A 20,761-nucleotide genomic window follows, 5' to 3' on the forward strand; every position below is an offset into this window, starting at 1 on the left:
AGGCTGGCTTTGACAAGGCTGTTGTGAATGCAGTTTAGTTTTGGTTTTGTGTCTGCTACCATCATGCAAGAAATTTCGAGCCTGACACTAAGAAAGTAAAAGAAGGATCCTCATTGAAAGTGGATAAATGCCACATTAATTTATTGTGAGCTATTATTTTGATGATAAAATATTTCTCAAACAATTTGAAAATGGGTAATTTTGACAGGAAATTACGGGTAAATGCATTCACTGCAGCTTAAGCACTGCAGTGAAATGCTGCTGCTTTCCTAATTATTACTGCAGTAACAATTTGGTAAGTGCATGTTAGATGACCTACCCCCATTAAAATTATCTGGCTTAGACTAATTTCAGTAGTAAAAAAAAAGTTTACATTAGCAGTGTAAAGCTTGAGAAATAGCAAAGTTGGTTGATCTTAAGAGCTTAGCGTGGCCTTCTTGGCTGATGCTAGGTTTTTACTTGGCATAAAAAGCGTAGAGTAGAACCACAGCCAGTTGCAGACCGTGCAAGAATATCCAAACTCTAGCACCAGGACTGGCATACAAAGCTGGCGGTGACACCCTTAGTATAATTGTGGGTTTTTCATCATTCGTACTTGGCTTGAACGGCAGGTAAACTCGGTGAAGTGGTTGCGCAGACTATATCCGTCAGTGGGCGTGGTTGATAAGGAAGGTGTGTGATAATCTATAACGCAGAGGATTTTTTGCAGACACCGACATTTTACCGTAAGCTTTCAGAGCTTCGCTCTCAAAATGAAACCTTGCTCTCATAGTAATGCGTCCATGTTGCCATGACCATCAGTTGGGATCAAATGAACCAGGGTTGAATTATCAAAAGTCTATTCTAGTGTCAGTGGTATTAAGTATGCTTAGATTCAGGCATCGTTATTGCATTATGAGGATGAGGCTAAATTGTGCCAAAAATGTTGTAATTGATGTTCAATGCATATGGTGTTTTGTTCTCTTTCTCTAAAAATCTCAGTGGTTACATTAATAGAAATGTTGGGATATAATTTTACTGAGTGATACGTCTTGATGGATGCACTAATCTATAACACACCAACATTAAGTGTTAGTTAATAAAGGCGGAATTGTCTTTCTGCTCGTAGGGTGTTGCAGAGCTTTGCTGCTGCATTTCGGAGAATGCCACGGCATCCTTCAGGAAGTGTAGGAGGGTCAACCCCGCTCAGCTCTGTCAGCACATGTGTCCCTAACAATGAGCAAGTGCATACCTTTGAAGCCACCCTGGATGTACGTGAGGAGGACACACGAGTAAGTGCTAAAATGTTGTTACTCTTGAATCTCAATATTTTGAAAGCTCCTAATTTCAACTGACATATAATTCGAATATCATGACTAGAGCTGACGTTGAATCTACTAGTTGTTTAGAAAAAAAGCTCTTGTAAGTGCGAACTTAAAGAGCCACCCAATGACCTTTTTGAACAAAACTTGAAAAAATTTGCATCCTCTCACTCCAGTGCATCTCTGAAACTTCAACATAATGCTACTGCCATCACTAGGTGTGTTAGAAGACAGCACACACAAAGTGAACAATGGTTTGCCTGCTGCAGATTATCTGCAACATGGGAGCCACTAATGTGGTACTCAGCTGCTATGACCCTCACCACATGTAGCCGGCACGGACAAGCTGGTTCTGGCATTACTCCTGCCTCCATGTAACATCATCTGTTAACACACTTTCCAAGCAGATCAGAGGAGGAAATGCAAGCTCTCCTGCACCCATACCCCTTTTCTGTGCATATGCTTCCTTCCTCTCTGCCACAACACACTCTGATCTGAATGACTCCCTCATTAGCTGATACGTGCTCACAGCTCTTTGTGGTGATGGCAATGGCAATGCCATTGCCATCACCAATGCTGGTGATGGCAATGACAGTGCAGGCTGTGTTTCTCTGAAAGTGTGACTAGGCCTGGGCGACAGTGTAGACCACTTAAAATGTAACTGCTTACAGTGCAGAGCCAGTTACAATGTGGGCTCCTGTTGTCGACTCAACTCCCGTTTACCCTCCCATAAAAATCTATATGTATGCATAACGCTTATCGGGCAGTCCCCCAGGATGAAAGACCATTATAATGGGGCTGCCGGAAAATCTTTAAGACAATCGTGGTAGCGAGTGCGTGTCAAAAAGAAGGCGCGCTGTATGCGTCGCTGGGGAGCAAGCGTCAAGGTTGTTACGAAGGAGGAGGGGGGAACGTGGAGTGAATGAACAAAGGACAGTGGGAAGAAAAAGAACGGCACGCGCAGGCTCACAGAGTACGGGAGGAGGGTGGTTGCCTCGGCAACAGATAAGCCTTTGCACTGGCGCCGATGCAGTTATACAGTATATATTAGTGTCGCTAGCATTACTCCGGCCTTGGGCGGTTTAACATGGCACGTGCAATCACGTCTTTATCTTTAGTTGGTACTGATTACTACTATTACACCATTATGAAGCTGAATAGTTTGCTGTCAGGAAAAGGGTTGTCGTTATTGCGCTTGCATCAGATATTGCGTTTGCTACCTCTTCTATAAATTTAAAACCTTTTACGGCTTTATGACACGAGCTTTTCCCTTTGCTGCCAGGGCTCTGTCTTACGCAAGCTTGGCGGGTTTTAGTCATCGATTTCCCGGCCGCAAAAGTGGAATTCGTATCATGCACGCTGTTCTTGGTTCAGGGCTTTAGTGCGGCTTTTTTGACGCCCGATCTTCTGGACAACCTTCCCGCAACAACATACCGAATGGCAGGCTAGGCCTAATTTGTGGTTGCATTTCAGTAGCAGTCGCGGGCAATATAAATTGTGGTTAAGTACAGAATCAACAAAACTCTTTGTGGTGGCTGCAATTGATGTGAAGGGACACTCATTGTTAATGAAAACAAGGGTGGCATGTGTAGCGCTCGAATGGTGGTTCGTGATTCACTTGCGACGTCTTGAATTCAGGTGAGTGCCCGTGAAATTGAACGATTGACATCTTTCAGAGCATGAAATTCTGAATGTGATTCGATATTCTGTGTAATGTGCATAACCGAGGCAGTGTGAGAAGCAGTTGGCAAATTTTCTCAATGGTTTTTTCTATTGTTAGACCCCCATTTTTTTTTCATGTTTATTTTGCAACACAGGTCTTTTAACATTAAATTTTTTTTAACATACAAAAATTTAAAATGTTGTAAGCACCATGCATCGCATACTTAGATTCATGGGCACACAAGGCTGCTTGTTCAGCTCATTTTGCACAATTGCAGCCTTTGAAAAAGATTGTTTTGGGCATAGTGCGAATATTTGTGACTGCTGCAACTTAGGCTTGAAGTAGTCTATACTGTATTAAGTGGTTTAACAAAACTCAACAAGTGCTGTACTTAAAGGGGCTGTCATTAGTATGTGCTCAGTTTTATTCAAACAATTTGCAGTTGCCCTTGAGTTTGAATTAATTATGACTAATTGTATAGTACAAGGCCAACTTGTTAATAAATGTGAAGTTCAGAAATCAACTTCAGTCAAGGGCACTTTTGGGTTAACTTTTTCATGTGCACTTCGGAGATGGCTTTGAATGTGTCAAGAATGTTTGTGAAAGGCAATCAAAAACCAGTTACGATTGCTGATTGCAACTATACATAGAACTAATCTGGGATAACATTGGCCTTTCAGATGAAATACTCTTGTTACTTCCAACAATAGTTTCAATTATAAGTTGAAAGCTTCTGTTTATGCTTCTTATGTGCTAGACCATGCTTGGAGCGTATACCAGATTTTATTCCAAATTACTGTATACACTGAAACCTCGTTATAATGAAGTTGAAGGGGAGCCACAATTATTTCGTTATATCGATTATTTCGTTATATCAATTATAGCAGTTTGTGGCAATGTATGCTCAGATGGGCGCACACCTATAAGCATGCAAAGAAGGAAACCGCCTCCCGGCCCGATGTACCGCTACGCGACTACGGGTGCAACGGAAAATAAACACAGTCGAACCTCATTAATTTGAACACGCTTAATTTAAACTTCCGGTTAATTCGAACTCACACTGAGGTCCTGTCAAAGCTACGTGTATTCCAATGGGCGAAAACGCCCTGTAATTCAAACGAGCCCTTGCAACAGTTAATTCGAACATACCACGCTCCGAAAATGCTCTCAGCACCATGCCCAATCCCACGGTGGCACCTCTCAATGCTGCGCATGAAGAAGGAAAAGAAGAAAAGGAAAGAAAAGACTGTAGTGGATTGTTTGCTCTCTCTCAAATGCCGATCTGCGATGTGCCCGTGCCACGCTTCTCCCTTTTTCGTATCTGCACGTAGAGACTCTTCTCTTTTTTAGGCAGCACATGGAGAGAGAGAGAGGAAAAAAAAAAGCAAGGCTGTCGCGGGGAGTCTTCCTTTCTCAGTGTAGAGGGTAGCAGCGGAGACGCAGTCATTGCCGTCGTGAGAAGGAAATCGCTTTGCACCGTGGCGCCACTTCTCGGTCATGTGACCCGCTGAGAACTTCCTCAATCCTCTGCGCTGACTGTGTGAGGAGGACAGTTCTCTCGGCCGTGCGTGGCCTGGCTGTAAGGTCGGTGCAATAGTTTTGAAAGAGCCGCATTGAACGAGTGTCAACTCTGCAGAAAATGATATTGTCGTGAGAGGAAACGATAGGAACTCGAAGTGGAAGACTGTTTACTCAGCCACAGCTGCCATTCACTTCTTCGCTCTCGTCTTCTGCCACCAACACAGCGTGGCATTACCCTCTCCCCAAAGAAAAAAAAAAAAGAAGCATCGCATGAATGCCGCAGCTCCGAAAAAAAACGAAAGGTCGTAAAAAATGTCTGTGTCCATTGAAAAGAAAAAGGACGAGATGAAAAATAAAGAAGCAAGAAAGAAATGTACAATTGTCTTGAAGGGTATTGCCACATCACAAAGTTTTTGACTTGCAGTCAACGCAAGTAGTAAGGCTTCATCCTGGAGACGTGAACCACATCCGAGGAGCGTGGTCTACAAGAACGGTGTGATGTGTCTGCTGGGACAACTTCGTAGTTCACTTCGCCGAGGCGATGAAGAACTCGGTAGGGCCCGAAGTACCGACATAACAATTTTTCTGAGCGTCCACGTTAACGTATAGGAGTCCAAACCCAGACTACGTCACGGGGATTGTATATTACTGCTCTGTGGTGGGTGTTGTACCGGCGAGCATCTGGATTTTGCCGCGATAAAATGCGAAAGCGCGCCTGCTGCCAGGCGTCTTCGGCACGCTGAACAAAGGCATCTGTGTCCGTGGTAATTGTGTCCGGCAGAGTTGGTTGCAGCATGGTGTCAAGCATTGTGGTGACGTCGCGGCCGTAAACCAGACGAAAAGGAGCAAAGCCGGTGGTTTTCTGCAGAGCCGTACTGTAGGCAAATGTTATATACGGGATGATTTCATCCCAATCCTTCTGATCCTTGGCGACATACATCGAAAGCATATCTGCAATCGTTTTGTTAAGGCGTTCGGTTAACCCGTTAGTCTGTGGGTGGTACGCAGTTGCTGTTCGGTGCATTGTGCCCCTCAGCAACAGGATCTCTTGGAGCAACTGTGCCGTAAAAGCAGTACCACGATCTGTGATGACGACAGCGGGAGCACTGGCGGAGAACGATATTCTTGATGAAAAAGTCAGCCATCTCGGAAGCAGTTGCTCGCTGGGCGGCTTGTGTTTCGCAGTATCTGGTCAAGTAGTCGGTGGCAACCACAATCCAGCGGTTACCAGCCGTAGACTTCGGAAATGGGCCGAGTAAATCCATCCCGACCTTTTGAAAAGGTGGGTGAGGGGGTCGCAAAGGCTGAAGCAGACCGGCTGGTTTCGTAGTTGGATTTTTACGCCGCTGATAGGCTGTGCATGTCTTGACGTACTGCCGTACGGTTTTCGTAAGTTTCCGCCAGTAGTACTTGTTCTTGATCTGCGCCAGAGTACGCGCGAAGCCAAGATGCCCTGACGATGGCTCGTCGTGACAAGCACGCAAAATATCATCGCGGAGAGCAGCAGGAATGACGAGGAGGTAAACAGTTTTCGTTGGATGAAAGTTGCGCTTGTAGAGAATGTCTTGGCGTAGACAGAAAGATGACAAATCATGTGCGAACTGACGGGGGGGTTGTGTGCGACGTCCGTCAAAGTATTTGATCAGTGGTTGTAATTCTAAGTCTTCGCGATGCTGCTCAGCCACGTTTAATGATGCGAGAATAGCATGGCAGCTGAAGTCTTCATCTTGTGTTCTGCAGCGACCTCGACGGGTGCGCAGGAAAGACAGTCAGCGTCGGTGTGTTTCTGGCCAGACTTGTAAACCATCGTTATATCGAATTCCTGTAAATGAAGGCTACATCTTGCGAGACGGCCCAAAGGATTTTTCAGATTTGCTAGCCAGCAGGGAGAGTGGTGGTCACTGACGATTCGGAAAGGGCGTCCGTACAAGTAGGGCCTGAATTTCGTTATGGCCCATACAACCGCCAGACATTCTTTTTCAGTCGTCGAGTAGTTCTTCTTCGCAGATGACAACATGCGGCTAGTGTAGGTGATGACACGTTCGACGCCATCTTGATATTGAACGAGAATAGCTCCGAGGCCAAGGTTGCTCGTGTCAGTGTGGACTTTTGTGTCTGCTTCGGTGTCGAAGTGACCAAGGATCGGTGGCGTTTGTAGGCGTTGTTGAAGGTCGCGAAAGCGTCGGATTGTTTGGGGCCCCAGACGAAGGCGACGTCGTCCTTGACGAGTTGTTGTAGAGGGTCGGCGATTTTCGAAAAGTTCGGCAAGAAGCGGCGGTAATAAGCACAAAGTCCCAGAAAGTGGCATACATCATGCTTTGTTCTCGGTATCGGGAACAAAGCAACTTTTCCGCCATAGCCTTTTCAGGATCGGGGTGAACACCACTGCTGTGACAATGTGGCCAAGGAATGTAAGTTCCTCATATCCAAAATAACATTTTTCCGGTTTCAGGGAGAGGCCGGCAGTGCGAATATCCAGAAGAACTGCCTCAAGCCGCTCAATGTGCTGTCCAAAAGTCATAGAAAGAATGACTACGCCGTCTAAATACACTAAACAAGAGTGTCACTTCAAGTCACATAAAACTGTCTCCATCATTCGTTGGAATGTGGCTGGAGCGGTGCACAGGCCAAAAGGGAGAACATTAAATTCGTAGAGATCGTCAGGTGTAATAAACGCCGTTTTTTCTCGGTCCTGTTCATCTACTTCAATCTGCCAATATCCGCTATGGAGATCCATGGAAGAGAAGTAACGGGCGTGTCGCAGGCGATCCAAGGAGTCATCAATACGTGGAAGAAGATATACGTCTTTTTTCGTTATCTTGTTCAGTTTGCGGTAGTCCATGCAGAATTGTAATGAACCATCTTTCTTTTTAACCAGAGCAACTGGTGACGCCCAAGAACTAGTCGATAGTTGAATTACAAATCGTAATGAACCATCTTTCTTTTTAACCAGAACAACCGGTGACGCCCAAGAACTAGTCGGTGGTTAGAACTAGTCGGTCGTTGAATTACGCTGTCGTCGAGCATTTGTTTCACTTGATGACGGATAGCATCCTGCTCTTTCTGCGATACGCGGTAAGCATGTTGGGGCATGGGTTGGACGTTGGGCTCAGGGATAATTCTGTGCTTCGTTAGAGGAGTCTGCTGGACTTTCGAAGTAGTGGCAAAACAGTCACTAAAGGATGAGAGGAGACTGAGGAGCCTTGCCCTCTTAGGTTCTTTTTACTGGCGACTGACGTTGAGGCGACTAGTCACATCACTATCGCTGCTGTTCTCAGTCGAGATTGTAGTAATCAAAGGGAAGACGTCCAAATCATCCAGTGCCTCCAAGTAAGCTATGGTTGTGTGTTTTGCAAAATGCCTGTGTTCGCCACTGAAGTTCGTAACTAAAACCGTAGTCTGGCCATTTCGGAGTTGATTTGATTTGTGAGGTTTAACGGCCCAAAACCATCATATGATTATGAGAGATGCCATAGTGGAGGGCTTCGTAAAATTTCCACCACCTGGGGTTTTTTAACGTGCACCCAAATCTGAGCACACGGGCCTACAACATTTCCGCCTCCATCGGAAATACAGCAGCCGCAGCCGGGATTTGAACCCGCGACCTGCGGGTCAGCAGCCGCGTACCTTAGCCACTAGACCACCGCGGCGGGCGGCCATTTCGGAGTTGAACGAGACTTCGAGCAATGGCGACTTCCCAATGAAGCAATAACGTCAGGTTACTTTCGGCGATGCCCGTAATCGACTGCTCCCGTGGACACCCAACAAGCACGAAGATACTACTGCGAGGTGGCAACGTGACGCAATCATCAACTACGCGTAAGGCCACGCTGCGATTTTCGTTCTCGATGTCGGAATCTGGAGAAACACAGTTAGCAAAACTGACAAACAAATCACGTATATTAATTATCGCTCCATACTCTTGCAGAAAATCCATGCCCAAAATGACCGGCCGAGAAGAATTGGGCAGTACAAGAAATGACGCTACAAAAGCCGACGCACAAATCTCAAGCCTGGCGGTGCACCTTCCTATAGGGGATACGAGGTGTCCTCCAGCAGTGATTAGTTGAGGGCCGTCCCACGTTGTCAGCACCTTGTGTAGATGGGTGGCCAATGAAGCACTCATCACCGTGTAATCGGCTCCCGTGTTGACAAGCGCAGTCACCGGATAACAGTCGATGGAAACGGTAATGGCAGCGGGCAATCTGTTGGCGGTTTCAGAAGCTGCCGTTGGAATTTCTGCCAACTTATGAATGAAGTTTCGTGGTTCTCATACCACACTCTTGCCGCGTCTAAGAATGAGATATACAAGTTCTTCAACTTACGGCAATTGTCCTAGTCATTGATGGCAGCGACCCGGTCGAAATGGTCAAGCCAGCCTTCGACATCCTCACCGGCATCACCATGGAATGGGTTGGGTGTGCGAGGCGTGGTGATGACACAGGGTACGCTAGCAAATGGGTCATGCCCGGTTTGGGTTGCGAATGTGGCAAACATTGTCCTCACGGAACTTGCCAAGGGGCCGTACTGTGGTGGTAGTCCTTGAAGGCGGGGGCTGCTTCGATGGATATCAGCAGACCCTTGTGCACTGGCGATGGCTGCTTCTGGTTCAGGACCAGCAGGCATAAGACGTTGCAGTACAGTACCCAGCACATCCACCAGTCTGTAGCGAGAGGAAACGATAGACAGGAACTCGAAGTGAAGGACTGTTTACTCAGCCACATCTGCCATTCACTTCTTCGCTCTCGTCTTTTGCCACCAACACAGCGTGGCAATGTAGTACTTAACACACTACAGTAGTTTTTTTTTATATGCTAATTTAAATTTAGTTCGTTATATCCATTTACCAGTCAATTTTAGTTCGTTACAATGAGGTTTAAAATGCATAGTTCTCAATGGAGCTTTCAAGGGGAATTTTATTTACTTCGTTATATCCATTATTTCGTTATATCCCGTTACATTATAACGAGGTTTGAGTGTATTTTTGTTATGCATCACATTTTCTTCATCATAAATCTGGGCGTGAATATAGGGGTGCAGCCAGTGTGCAAGTAAAACTTTATATTTATCTACCTTGAAAAACGAATGTACTTATCGTGTGTTATAACCTCTGGAAATCCTCATTTCAGTTGCATTTGCTACCTCACTATTTATTACTGTTATATAACTGCTTATTACCAACAGCACATGGGATCTATTCAAAGGAGTTGTGGCCCACTCTTTCAAGTAATTATAAATTAACCTCAGTATCAGAGTTTATTGCTTCACAAATCAATCACTGAAAATTTTTCCGAATCCACCAAAACTTGAGGAAAGAATGTGGCACTATATATATGTGCATTGAAACATGGGAGCATGAGTCAGTACGGCCTGTTGCTATTGCGGGGAGTGCAGAATACTCTTTTTGCCAGTTGGCATCACGTGGCACATAACGAGCTGGCAGCTGCATACTACCAGAAGGCATAAAGTCTGCCAGAACGAGACCTTTGCTAGGGATGAAGGAAAGAAGTGTAAATTTAAGGGCTCGTCTTCCGTGTTAGACACAATATCTATGAGCACTAACCGACAATCATGCCAAGAGAAGTATACGAGATGTTATCAGAAGTTATCGTATTGTAAATGTGAAGAAAAAGTGGATGAAAAGATAACTTTCCACCGGCTGAATCCGAACCTGCAACCTTCGAATAACATGTCCGATGCTCCACCACTGAGCTATGGTGGCGGTCATCCCTCTGTCCACTTTATAGGGTATATATATATATATATATATATATATTATATGTGTGTGCATTGAAACGTGGGAGCGTCAGTCAGCGCCACTTATTGCCATATCGGTGACTGTGGGACACTCGTTTTGACTGTTGGCATCATGTAGCACGTGATCATATTACAAGCAGGCAGCTGACAAATAATAACAACATCCCCTCTAATAACACACCATATACTTATCTTGGCAACATTGTCTGTTAGTGTTCAATAATATTGTGTCTAACAAAGAAAACGAGCTCTTAAATTGGCACCTCTTTCCTTCATGCATAGTGAGGGTCACGTTCTGGCAGATTTAAAGCCTTCAGGTAGTATACAAGGAATTATTGGTCAGCTGCCACCTTGTAATCAATCATCTTGTAAACATCTTGTAATCATCTGGGTACCTGCCCACATACTCTTCAAGTTTGGGCTTGTTGGGGCATTGTGACAACTGCAAATAGCACTAAGAAATGGGGACACAAGAAGAGGACACACGACTCAGTGCCCACAGTGTTTCAAAGGAAACATACTTGTTAATCATATCGCAGCATCTGTCCTAGCTAAGGCCAGTGGCATCATCATTAGCAATATCTGTGGAAAAATGAAACATCAAATGGACTCCATGTAATCAGGCCGGAAATACAACAGAAGGATGTTCATTTATTAATAGGGCATACATATATAACTTTCTATCCTTTCCAGCCCCACCGCGGTGGTCTAGTGGATAAGGTACTCAGCTGCTGACCCGCAGGCCGCGGGTTCGTATCCCGGCTGCGGCGGCTGCATTTCCGATGGAGGCGGAAATGTTGTAGGCCCATGTGCTCAGATTTGGGTGCATTTTAAAAAACCCCAGGTGGTCAAAATTTCCGGAGCCCTCCACTACGGCGTCTCTCATAATCATATGGTGGTTTTGGGGCGTTAAACCCCACATATCAATCAATCGATTCCACCCTTTTCATCTATTAATTAGTTATGCACCTCCCCTTTGCGGCAGTTGTGGTGAGAGGCTAACGATTCTCCACTTTTTGTTCGAGTAACAGCAAGCAGAAGCTGAATGCTAGAAGCACTTTCGTTTAGTCGGCCAACAGCTCATTCCATTGCGTGTACATTATTCCTTGCTGCAGAATCATTATTTGTGCCGAATCCCTTAAAGTGTCATAGCACACCTTATCTCAAGAGAGTGCTGCTTTGATATCTGTGTTTTGTGTTAACCTTTGGGCTCTTTTTTACAAATGCCTTGTTAGTCAGTAGTGCTACTTGTGATATTTTACCATTGGCGCATTTTAATGTGGCATAGAACTTTCACGTGTGTCTTTGTGTTTGTTGTACATGGACCATGTTATTGTTTTATTTTTACTTCATATATCATGCACATATTTTACTGTGGCTGTTTTAGGGCCAACTCATATCTACATCTCGAAATTCATCTTTTCATTGTCGTACATAAACGCCTACCTGGTGCTCTTTGCCCATATTTAGCCCTTGTGCCATAAAACAGCTCTTTTATCCAAGCATGGTTCTGTTTAAAATATTCCAGGCTTTCTCCAATTATTATTTTTTATGTTATTATTAGGGCAACTTTTCGGCATGTGCTCGTGACAAAGACTGTTTCAAGTTTCGCTGCAACACAGAGAAGATGGTGCAAGTGACAGTTCAACAGACTGCAGCCACCCCAGAGCTTGGCATTGAAAGGTTTGTTAGCTGTCTATTGGACTGCTGTAGCCGACTGTTTAAATCATTAGTTTGATTAAACATGAGCTCTAACAGAATGGTCTTTGTATGACTTCAGTGCTGATAATATTGTCATTTAGTGGCACTAAATGGTTAGTTATTTGTGTTTTGCTAATTTATAGTTATTGTTGCTTTCTGTTGGCATTTTATGTAGAACATTGTTATAGGTTTTCTCACTAGTGTCCGTAGAAACCCTAATGGGTATACTATTCATATCAACTATGACAAGTTTTTGATTAGCATAGAGCATCAACAGAGGAACTTTATGATGGATTTAGTTAAGTTGCATCACCTCCAGTAGCTGTATTGTTAATTTACGAAACAAAGTGCTAATACTAGGACAGGTACAAAGAGAGGTGCAAAAAATAGGAGTATGAATCAGCATCAAGGTTGGGGGAGTAACTATACTAGAGGGAGATCGCCATAGTGTCAGCAGCATTTCCTAACTCAGACTTTGGTCAGACTTCAGGGTAATCAGTGTTAGTTAATATAGCAAAGATGAAGCACTTCAGGAATAGCAGAAAATGTTTACCAGGCATCCACATTTCAAACATGCAAGTCTATTGTCAGATGCTCGGTATGACAAAAGCTTCACAGAGCATTAGCATTATAGAGTAGTCATGGTGATTGAATAACGACTGTTGGCTTACTTTTGATAGAACAGCTGCCATAAAGGCCAAAGCTTGCCTGCTCGTTACAAATGACTAGTTATATAAGCAGTATGGTCCATTTGGAGTCACTGGGTTCCCTTGGAGGGAAGGGTGCTGTAGACATGGCTTAAGTATGTGGTGAACAATTCGTGTCAGTCTCGCAGAGGTTGCCAGTTAAGCTGGCAGAAAATTTCTCATAGGTCAGTGTGGCTATTGTGTTTGAAAGATCGGCCAAATTATGGGTAATGCATCAGCTTTTAGCATTTTTAAAGATCTTGCAATAAATGTCTAAACTGAACACTCGGCGAAGGTTGCTTAGCCTCCTGAGTTTCTTGGCCTGACATTCTTGGCCTATGGACTAATGCTACATGTGCATCTCACAGAACAAAAGCACTTTCGAACATAAAAAAAAAATTTAAGACACTGTTCTCATTGAGATGCTTTATTTTGTTGAATGGTGTGGTGTGTTTTGTGTTTTCTTTTTTATTTGTTCTGTTTGACATATATAAATTCATTTTTCATCATATTCATCTGTAGTTGCTTGCCAAGCATGCTGCCAGTCAGACCTGTCCTGTATTCATTGAGGTCTCTTCCATATCGCTCTGCTTCTCCACACTCTTACTCAGTGCGTTGGCTGCCAACAAGTCAAATACGCACTGTCAGGTTAAATGCATTGTAGACAGCTCTTTTGAGCCTATATGCAATCTTGCTAGCTTCTGCCATTATGACATTTTTTTTAATGCGAAATTGACATTAGTTCTATATCACCTTGTTTGTACACCAGGTGAGCTTTAATGAAGATCTAAAAAAGACGCAGGTCATCAGCGACAAGCTTGTGACTCATAGATTGGCCAAATAGCTCATGAAACTTTGTCTTGTACATATTCCAAACTGGGAGCACATCCTTTTTTTTTTTTTCCTCACGTCAGACTCCCTCTATTTCCCTAAAGGGGCACTGACCTCAAGTTTGAAGTTCGGGATGTGACCTTCATTTGATTGCTCAGTGTGCATAAGTATTTTTGACGAAATGCGAATAGTGTCCATCACCTGGAAGTTATTTTATTTCAAAGGTAGAGAATGTTTGAAAGCTCAAAGGAGCTTTCAGCCCCCTGTGGCATTGAAACTATTGTGATGTGTTCGGTGTAGCACAAATCCTTGTGAGATTCTATGTACTGCTAGCGATGACGTCAACAGTCCGAGTGTTCTTTTCCTGGCACCGACTGGTGCCAATGCCTGGGGATGCTCTCACTCCTCATGCCTGATCATCATCACGCCGCTTTCAATGATTTCATGAAATCGCAAGGCACCAACTGCCAATAAAATACAGGCAAAAGGAAAGAGCATCATTTGCCACATGCTTATCAATCAGCACGCTGGAGAACTATTGTGAGCTGCAGTTGTGTTGTTGGAAGCTTGGAAAAAGTGAAATTAGTGTGCCGTTTCATTACACGCACGGTACACGCCAACTCGACCACAAGCTATCAAAGTAGCCTATACCTAGATATCTTCGCTAACAAGTAACACTGAGGTAGTGTTAATATTGAATTTTAGTTCAGCCATAGACTTCTTTGCACTAGCCTAATACCGGGTTACTGCAGCCATAACTGTGAGAGGCTGGATAAGTGGGGCCATCTGGCGGCACAAACAAGGAGCTGGCAAGCACAGAACTGTTATTGCTGAAACCTAACATATTGTATTTCGTCACTGGTGTGCATTCGCTCTACCTATATTCCATAGACCCCCTTTGCGAATACTGAAATGCTGTGCCTGCTAAAATTATCTAACATAGCCAAACGACTCACCAGCAACCATGGGTCAAGCATGGGTCCCTGGACACCCTCTCATCATCGCTTGGAACGGTGTGCATTTTTGAATCGCTGTTTTGCAAAGGGTCAAAGGAAAAATTATTTGCAACATCACGAATCGTGACCAATCCAAGTTCCAGAACTGCAAAACTAGTCGACATATTCAATGGCAACGATGGTGATGCTGGTGACAAGGCATGACTGAAAGTATGCGCCTATTAGTCGAAGTGTTAGCTGAGCAGCATAGCCTTGCGTCAGTTTTTTCTGTGTACAAATTGCCTGGAGGTTACCGCGAAAAGCGCTACCAGTGCTACAATATGGTGGGCTTGCCGGCCACTTTGAATCATACTAGGTATCATTGACATAAATCAATCAAACAGAAAGTTACTTCATCCCACAGTTGCATTTTGGGTCAGGAATGGCTTGTAGTAGGTCAATAATTACATGTAAAAATTTTGACATGCATAAATTAGATGCCAGCGCTCCTTTAAGTATAATTGAACTGGCCAGTAACTAGGGTAGTGTACCACTTGTACAGTAAAACCTCATTGGTACCATTGTTAAGGGGCACATATCTCGTGATATTTCTCAGTTTCTCAGGCTGTTCTGGGGTGCACTTAAAAGAGGAAAAAGTATTGAAGCACCTGAAGACACAGTGGGCAATTTGTATGTGTCTGTGTGCCTAACTCTATTTTTATCTTTTAAACGTAGCCCTATACAGTATGGATAACCATCTTGTACAAGAAGCTGCATTAATGTATTTCAGGCGAAATCCTTTGATCCCTTAAACCATTCTTCTGCAGTGACCTTGACTCACCCTTGCTTTGTGTCTAATTAGCAATTTTCTTGATTGCATGTTGTTGCTCTTATTGTTTGTGAGAGCAAGAAGGATGTTCAGTGTTTATCTGCGTGAGAGGACGAATGTGTTTGAAGGAGAAATGTAGCCCTGCCGAGGTGTTCTAGTGGCTAAGGTATTCGGCTGCTGACTTGCAGGTCGCGGGATCGAATCCCGGCTGTGGCGGCTGCATTTTTCAATGGAGGTTAAAATGCTGTAGGCCCGTGTGCTCAGATTTGGGTGCACGTTAAAGAACTCCAGGTGGTCAAAGTTACCGGAGCCCTCCTCTACGGCGTCTCTCATAATCATATGGTGGTTTTGGGACGTTAAACCCTACATATCAATCAAGGAGAAACATAATTTGTCTGCTCTCAATAGGATTAGAAGTATGGTGGGTGGTGCAGTTATCTAAAAGAACCTAAAGGCACACCTTGCAGTTCGCCTTTGCCAGTTTCTCGTCTCATTCACAAAGCCATTTAGCGGAAATCTCCCTGGTCATCCAGTCTTTGCGATTCACCGTGTTCTTGATTGAGTCAGCTTTCAATAGAAGATAAAAAATTAAGGGACCCTAAAATTTCGCCTTTAGTAGTTGAACGCGATAGCGATTTCGTGTTCTTGGTGTGTGCTTTGAAGACTTCGTGCATGAAACATCTTCGAACTTGCTATGCACCCAGTATGGGGCCTTAAGGGAATAGGTGCAGTAGTGTGTGTGCTTTTTGGAGTGGGTGACTGCCTTTAAACAACAAAGCCATTATGATTAATCAATCATTTAATCAAATAATCAGTTTTATCCCTTTTCACACTTCAAAGAGAGGCGACAGGATTAAAAGCTACTACAGCTTGACAGAGGTCCTGCCTCCTTTACAAATGACAGAAACATATTTCAGAGAAAAAATAAGCTCTACACACTAAAAACAAAGTAATACGTGATAACAATACAATTACAATAAAAAAAACAAAGTTTATATGCATCAATATATATTTATATATGCACACAAAAAGGATATGTGCCTATGAATGGAAATGGATTTACATTTTCATACCCGATGCACAAGTATATATAAACAGGTCTATATATGCACATGTATACACTCTTTCGTAACATGTTCAACACAACACGAGGGTAAGAAAAGAAAGAAAAATAGAAAAGAATACATTATGCACAACATTGGTTATCTCTGTGGAACAACTGACGAAATAGTCTTATTTCTTGATTTGAGTTGCACAGAGGATCAAAATCGGCCTTTGTAAGTTTATTAAATACCGTATTTACCCAAATCTAACGCGCCCCCGATTCTAACACGTACCCCAATTCGGCAACAAAAAAAAGAGGGAGAGAGAGATCCGATTCTAACACACACCGAAATCGGAAAAAAGAAAAAATGAGACATATATGATTGGGAACGAGCACGTGATTTCAGCAAACGAACGAGAGAAAAAGGGAGCAAAGTATTTTCAGCAAGGAAAAAAAATGTTTATTTACTTAATCTTTATCACTCTCAGAGAGCTCTTTGTCGCTCTCGGACCAGAGCATCTCGTCTTCAGCTTCATCTATAGCATTAGAGATTTCTTGAAGGCTTTCTCAACTATGCCAGATGGAATCCCATTCCAAGCTTCAGGTGCCCACCTTGTAATGTCTTCAGTCGAGGCACGCTTCAGCCTATTGCCTAATGTGAATGTGTGGCTCCCGTCGACTAGCCACTCACTATACAGTGCCCGCATGCGGTCTCTCATGGGCTTGTTAATGCAAATTCCAAGCGGCTGAGGGGCGATGCTGCACAGGCCGAACTCAAAAAGACAGCAATAACAAAGAAGAGGAAAAAAAAAATACTCACTTCTGCAATAGTGCCACTACAACTGTGATGCAGGTAACCAGGGAAAGAAAATGTGCTACCATGGTTGCCAGCAACAAGCTGCTTGATGCTGCTTAACTCTTTTGTTACCACATGAAAATGGTTGTTTTTGATATGTCTCTGGAAGATCGCTTTCACCAGTTTAAAAAGTACTCCAGCGAGCATTGCAGCATACCAAACTTCGCACGATGAAATGTTCTTTCGAAAAATATATGTTGTAGCACAACAAAAATATTTTATAATGAATAAAATGTGTGAAGTGCGTAATTTTTTGTTGTTAGCTAGCAAACAGTGTGATAAAAAACACTATATATGCAAAAATATTCGAAAACAAGGAAAATTCAGAATATACTTTTTGTAGATGAATGGCCCAGGAACAGTATAAAAAATAATAAATGTTTTACAAAGTTTTTCTCTTCACATATACAAAGAAAATCAGAACCAAGGTGCTGCTTCATTGCTCGTGCCATGCGGTGAAGCATTGCATGGTTTTTCGTGAGGCACAAGGGAACTCGTACACTTTTCTCCGTAAATTTTTGTTGTGTTGCGGAAAGAGTCTCCAGGTGTTCTATTATACATGGATGCCTGGTGAAGTGAATAATCCCTCCATAAACAAGATGTCCAATGAAATTCGTTATTTTGTCTAGCATCACCTCTTTCCATGAGCCGCCTCACTTCGCATAGGTTGGCGTTCCAATATATGCATCCAAGCATAATTATTTGCATTTATGAGCATATCGTATTAAAAAAAAAGACAATACTGCATGCAGTTCTAAAACGTTTCGCACTACTCCTTAGTCAAGACCAAGATGTGCTCCGGGGCCTTCTTGTCGTTAGGAGAAGGTCTGCAGCAGGCGCCAGCACACCACGCCCCAGCGAATTGTGGTCCTCACACGTAATCAGAGTAGCTTTAAGATTGTGCTCAAAGGTCAGAAGCTATACGCTCTTGCGATAGAGGAGACAACTTGAAGATGTAAACAAAACAAAACAAACCCATCAACTGCTGTGGATGTCTCAGGCTGACGCGAAACATCGTCGCCATAAAACTTGAAGCTGAGGTGCGGTCACGCTCGCACTCTAAGCTCACCCTCACTTAATTCAGGTGGGGTTGCAAGACAGTTTCGAGCAGCGCATGTGTTTTGCAGCGCTGGTGCCTACACATGCGCGCGGGACAACGGCATCATAGGAGCAGCTAGTGACACTAGATGAGACCCTGTGTTTGATATAACGATGCAAGCAAAACCAAAGCTGCTGGAAACTGTCAGAGAAGGCTGCCTCGACACTTTAAACATGCGGCAGACATTCGTAAATATTTTTTGTAGAACAAATCTTCCCTTACTCCTAGGAACAGATCTCTATTGAATAGCTGGCATAAACTTTTGGAAATAATTGCTGCTCAACATTGTGAAATTGCGAGGCTGACACTTAAATTGAATATCTGACTTGCAAAGGTTCTTTTCATCACAGAATTTCGGTTTTACTGTAGTATAATCATGAGGGGCACGCACTTCTGTCAAGTTCGCCAGCTAACTGCCCTTTTTCAACAATACACGCACATTGGTTGACTCAAACGTCTGTCAAAAATTACTGTGTGACCAATACGGGCAAATTTAAATTGATTCTGAAAGTTGAGTGGCTGGACTAACTACTAGAGAATGCTGGATGCACGAAAAATGATTCTAACATGCCAATATCGACGATCCAAAAGCGTCGATCACCGGCGATCGATTCGAATAGGCGTGGTAACGAAAGAGTTGATGACGATGACGGTAGGCTGCTATGGGAAGCCAGTTTCGGTTTGTACCCGATTCCAATGCGCATGCGAATTTTCGACCCATATTTCTCGAAAATAGGTGCACTTTAGAATTGGGTAAATACGGTATGATTAGCACAGTATGTTTCAAGAATTGTTCGTCATATTTGTTTCGAGGTGTAGGGACATGCCATTTTTCTTTATGCTTAGTATGACGAATACTGCGGTTTACATTCAAATCAGCCAGCGAAAGTACAGTAAAATTATTGGACTTTAAGTAAGACTTGTACTTTAAAATTAAGCGATAATCGTATAAAAAGAACACAGGTAGAATATCAAACTTTACAAACAGATCTTTTGTAGAAAACGTGCGTGGAACATTGGCAATGGAGCGCACAGCAGTGTTTTGGAGCAGGTGCAGTTTTGTGAGATTTTTCTTTGTAGTCGTGCCCTAAACAAGGTTGCAGTGTTGTAGAATCGAAAGCACTGGAGCATTGTGAAGCAACATTTTATTGTTAAGTGGAAGAAATTAGTTTAAGCGAGCTATGGTTCCTGCAGCAGAATAAAGCTGTTTACTAAGATGTTCGACGTGTTCGTTCTAGCTTAGGTATTTTGAAAACATTACACGTAATGTGAAGACTGTGTTAACAATTTCTAAATCATCCGTACTTATCTTCATTTTTATTGGACTTTGCAATTGTTTGTATTTTTGCATATAAACCATAACATTTGTATTGCTGGTGTTTATTCGTAAACAGTTCGCTTCAGCCCAATTTTTAAATTCTCTGAGCGTTATGTTCCCTTGATGCTCAAGTTCACTCTCAGATGTAGAGGTAATAAATATTGCTGTGTCATCCACATAGGAAATAAATTTTACCTTATTCGAAATGTTTGGCATTTCATTTACATAAATTATAAACAGGAGTGGCCCAAGGATGCTCACTTGTGGAACTCCGACTCCTACAGCCTGAAAACTGAACTTCTCTTTTCCTAGCTGTACATATTGTGCTCGATGCGATAAGTAAAATTCGAAAAGCTCTAAGGCTATACCACCTATTCCACAAGCGTGTAGCTTAGTCAGTAAGATTTTGTGATTCACAAGATCAAGCGCTTTAGAGAAATCGATGTAGACTCCCATAATTAACTTTTCATCATCTAAAGCTTGTAATATTGTTTCTTTTTGAGCTAGGAAAACAGTCTCGGTGGAACGGTGCTTCCTAAAGCCATGTTGATGATCAGCTAATAAATTATTTTTGTCTAGACATAATATATTAGCATGAATAATCTTCTCAATGCCTTTTGAGAATATTGATAGAATTGAAATTGAGTGATAATTACCTAAAACATTTTTATCGCCTTTTTTAAAGACTGGCTGTACTCGAGCTATTTGCTTGTCATTGGGAAATTGGCCAGATGATAGAATCAGGTCATAGATGTGAGTAAGAACAGAAAAAATAAGGTCGAGTACATGCTTTATAGGTCCTGTTTGAAAACCATCAGTGTCCTGCGACTTACTATTTTTGACTGAATATATAGAAGAAAGAACTTCAGCGCATTTAGTGGGACTAAAGAAGAACGATTTTGCAGTAATGTTTTTAGTAGTGAGAGCATAAGAGCTGCTCCTGAGTAAACAATTTTCAGGATTTGCTTGCTTAACAAAGAAAGTGTTAAAAGCATCTGCTAGTGTTTCGTCAGATGACAGTGCACCTTGCTGGTGATAATTATCAGGAATAACATTGGATTTAGCTGGGTGTAGCAGTGAGTTTAAATTTTCTCATATCACGTCGGACTGCTTAGTCGCAGGTTCTGAGAATAAGTTGTGCAAATATATGTTTTTGGTTGTTCTTAGTTTGCTAGTAAGCTGATTTCGATGTCTTATATTCTTCAAAACTACCTAGGTT

At 42.9% G+C, this 20,761-nt stretch overlaps 1 protein-coding gene across 2 annotated transcripts in view; it reads left to right on the forward strand.

Moving 5' to 3' along the window:
* LOC119177325 (rab GTPase-activating protein 1) overlaps positions 1-20,761 on the forward strand; it is a 203,156-nt gene that overhangs the window by 70,239 nt on the left and 112,156 nt on the right. For both annotated transcript variants that reach the window (XM_037428794.2, XM_037428795.2), the window contains 2 exons: positions 1,109-1,271; positions 11,807-11,925. In XM_037428794.2, the coding sequence (XP_037284691.2) occupies positions 1,109-1,271; positions 11,807-11,925 (282 nt within the window). The remainder of the gene's footprint in view (positions 1-1,108; positions 1,272-11,806; positions 11,926-20,761) is intronic.

The sequence above is a fragment of the Rhipicephalus microplus genome, chromosome X (assembly GCF_043290135.1).
Source record: "Rhipicephalus microplus isolate Deutch F79 chromosome X, USDA_Rmic, whole genome shotgun sequence".
Classification (NCBI taxonomy): domain Eukaryota; kingdom Metazoa; phylum Arthropoda; class Arachnida; order Ixodida; family Ixodidae; genus Rhipicephalus; species Rhipicephalus microplus.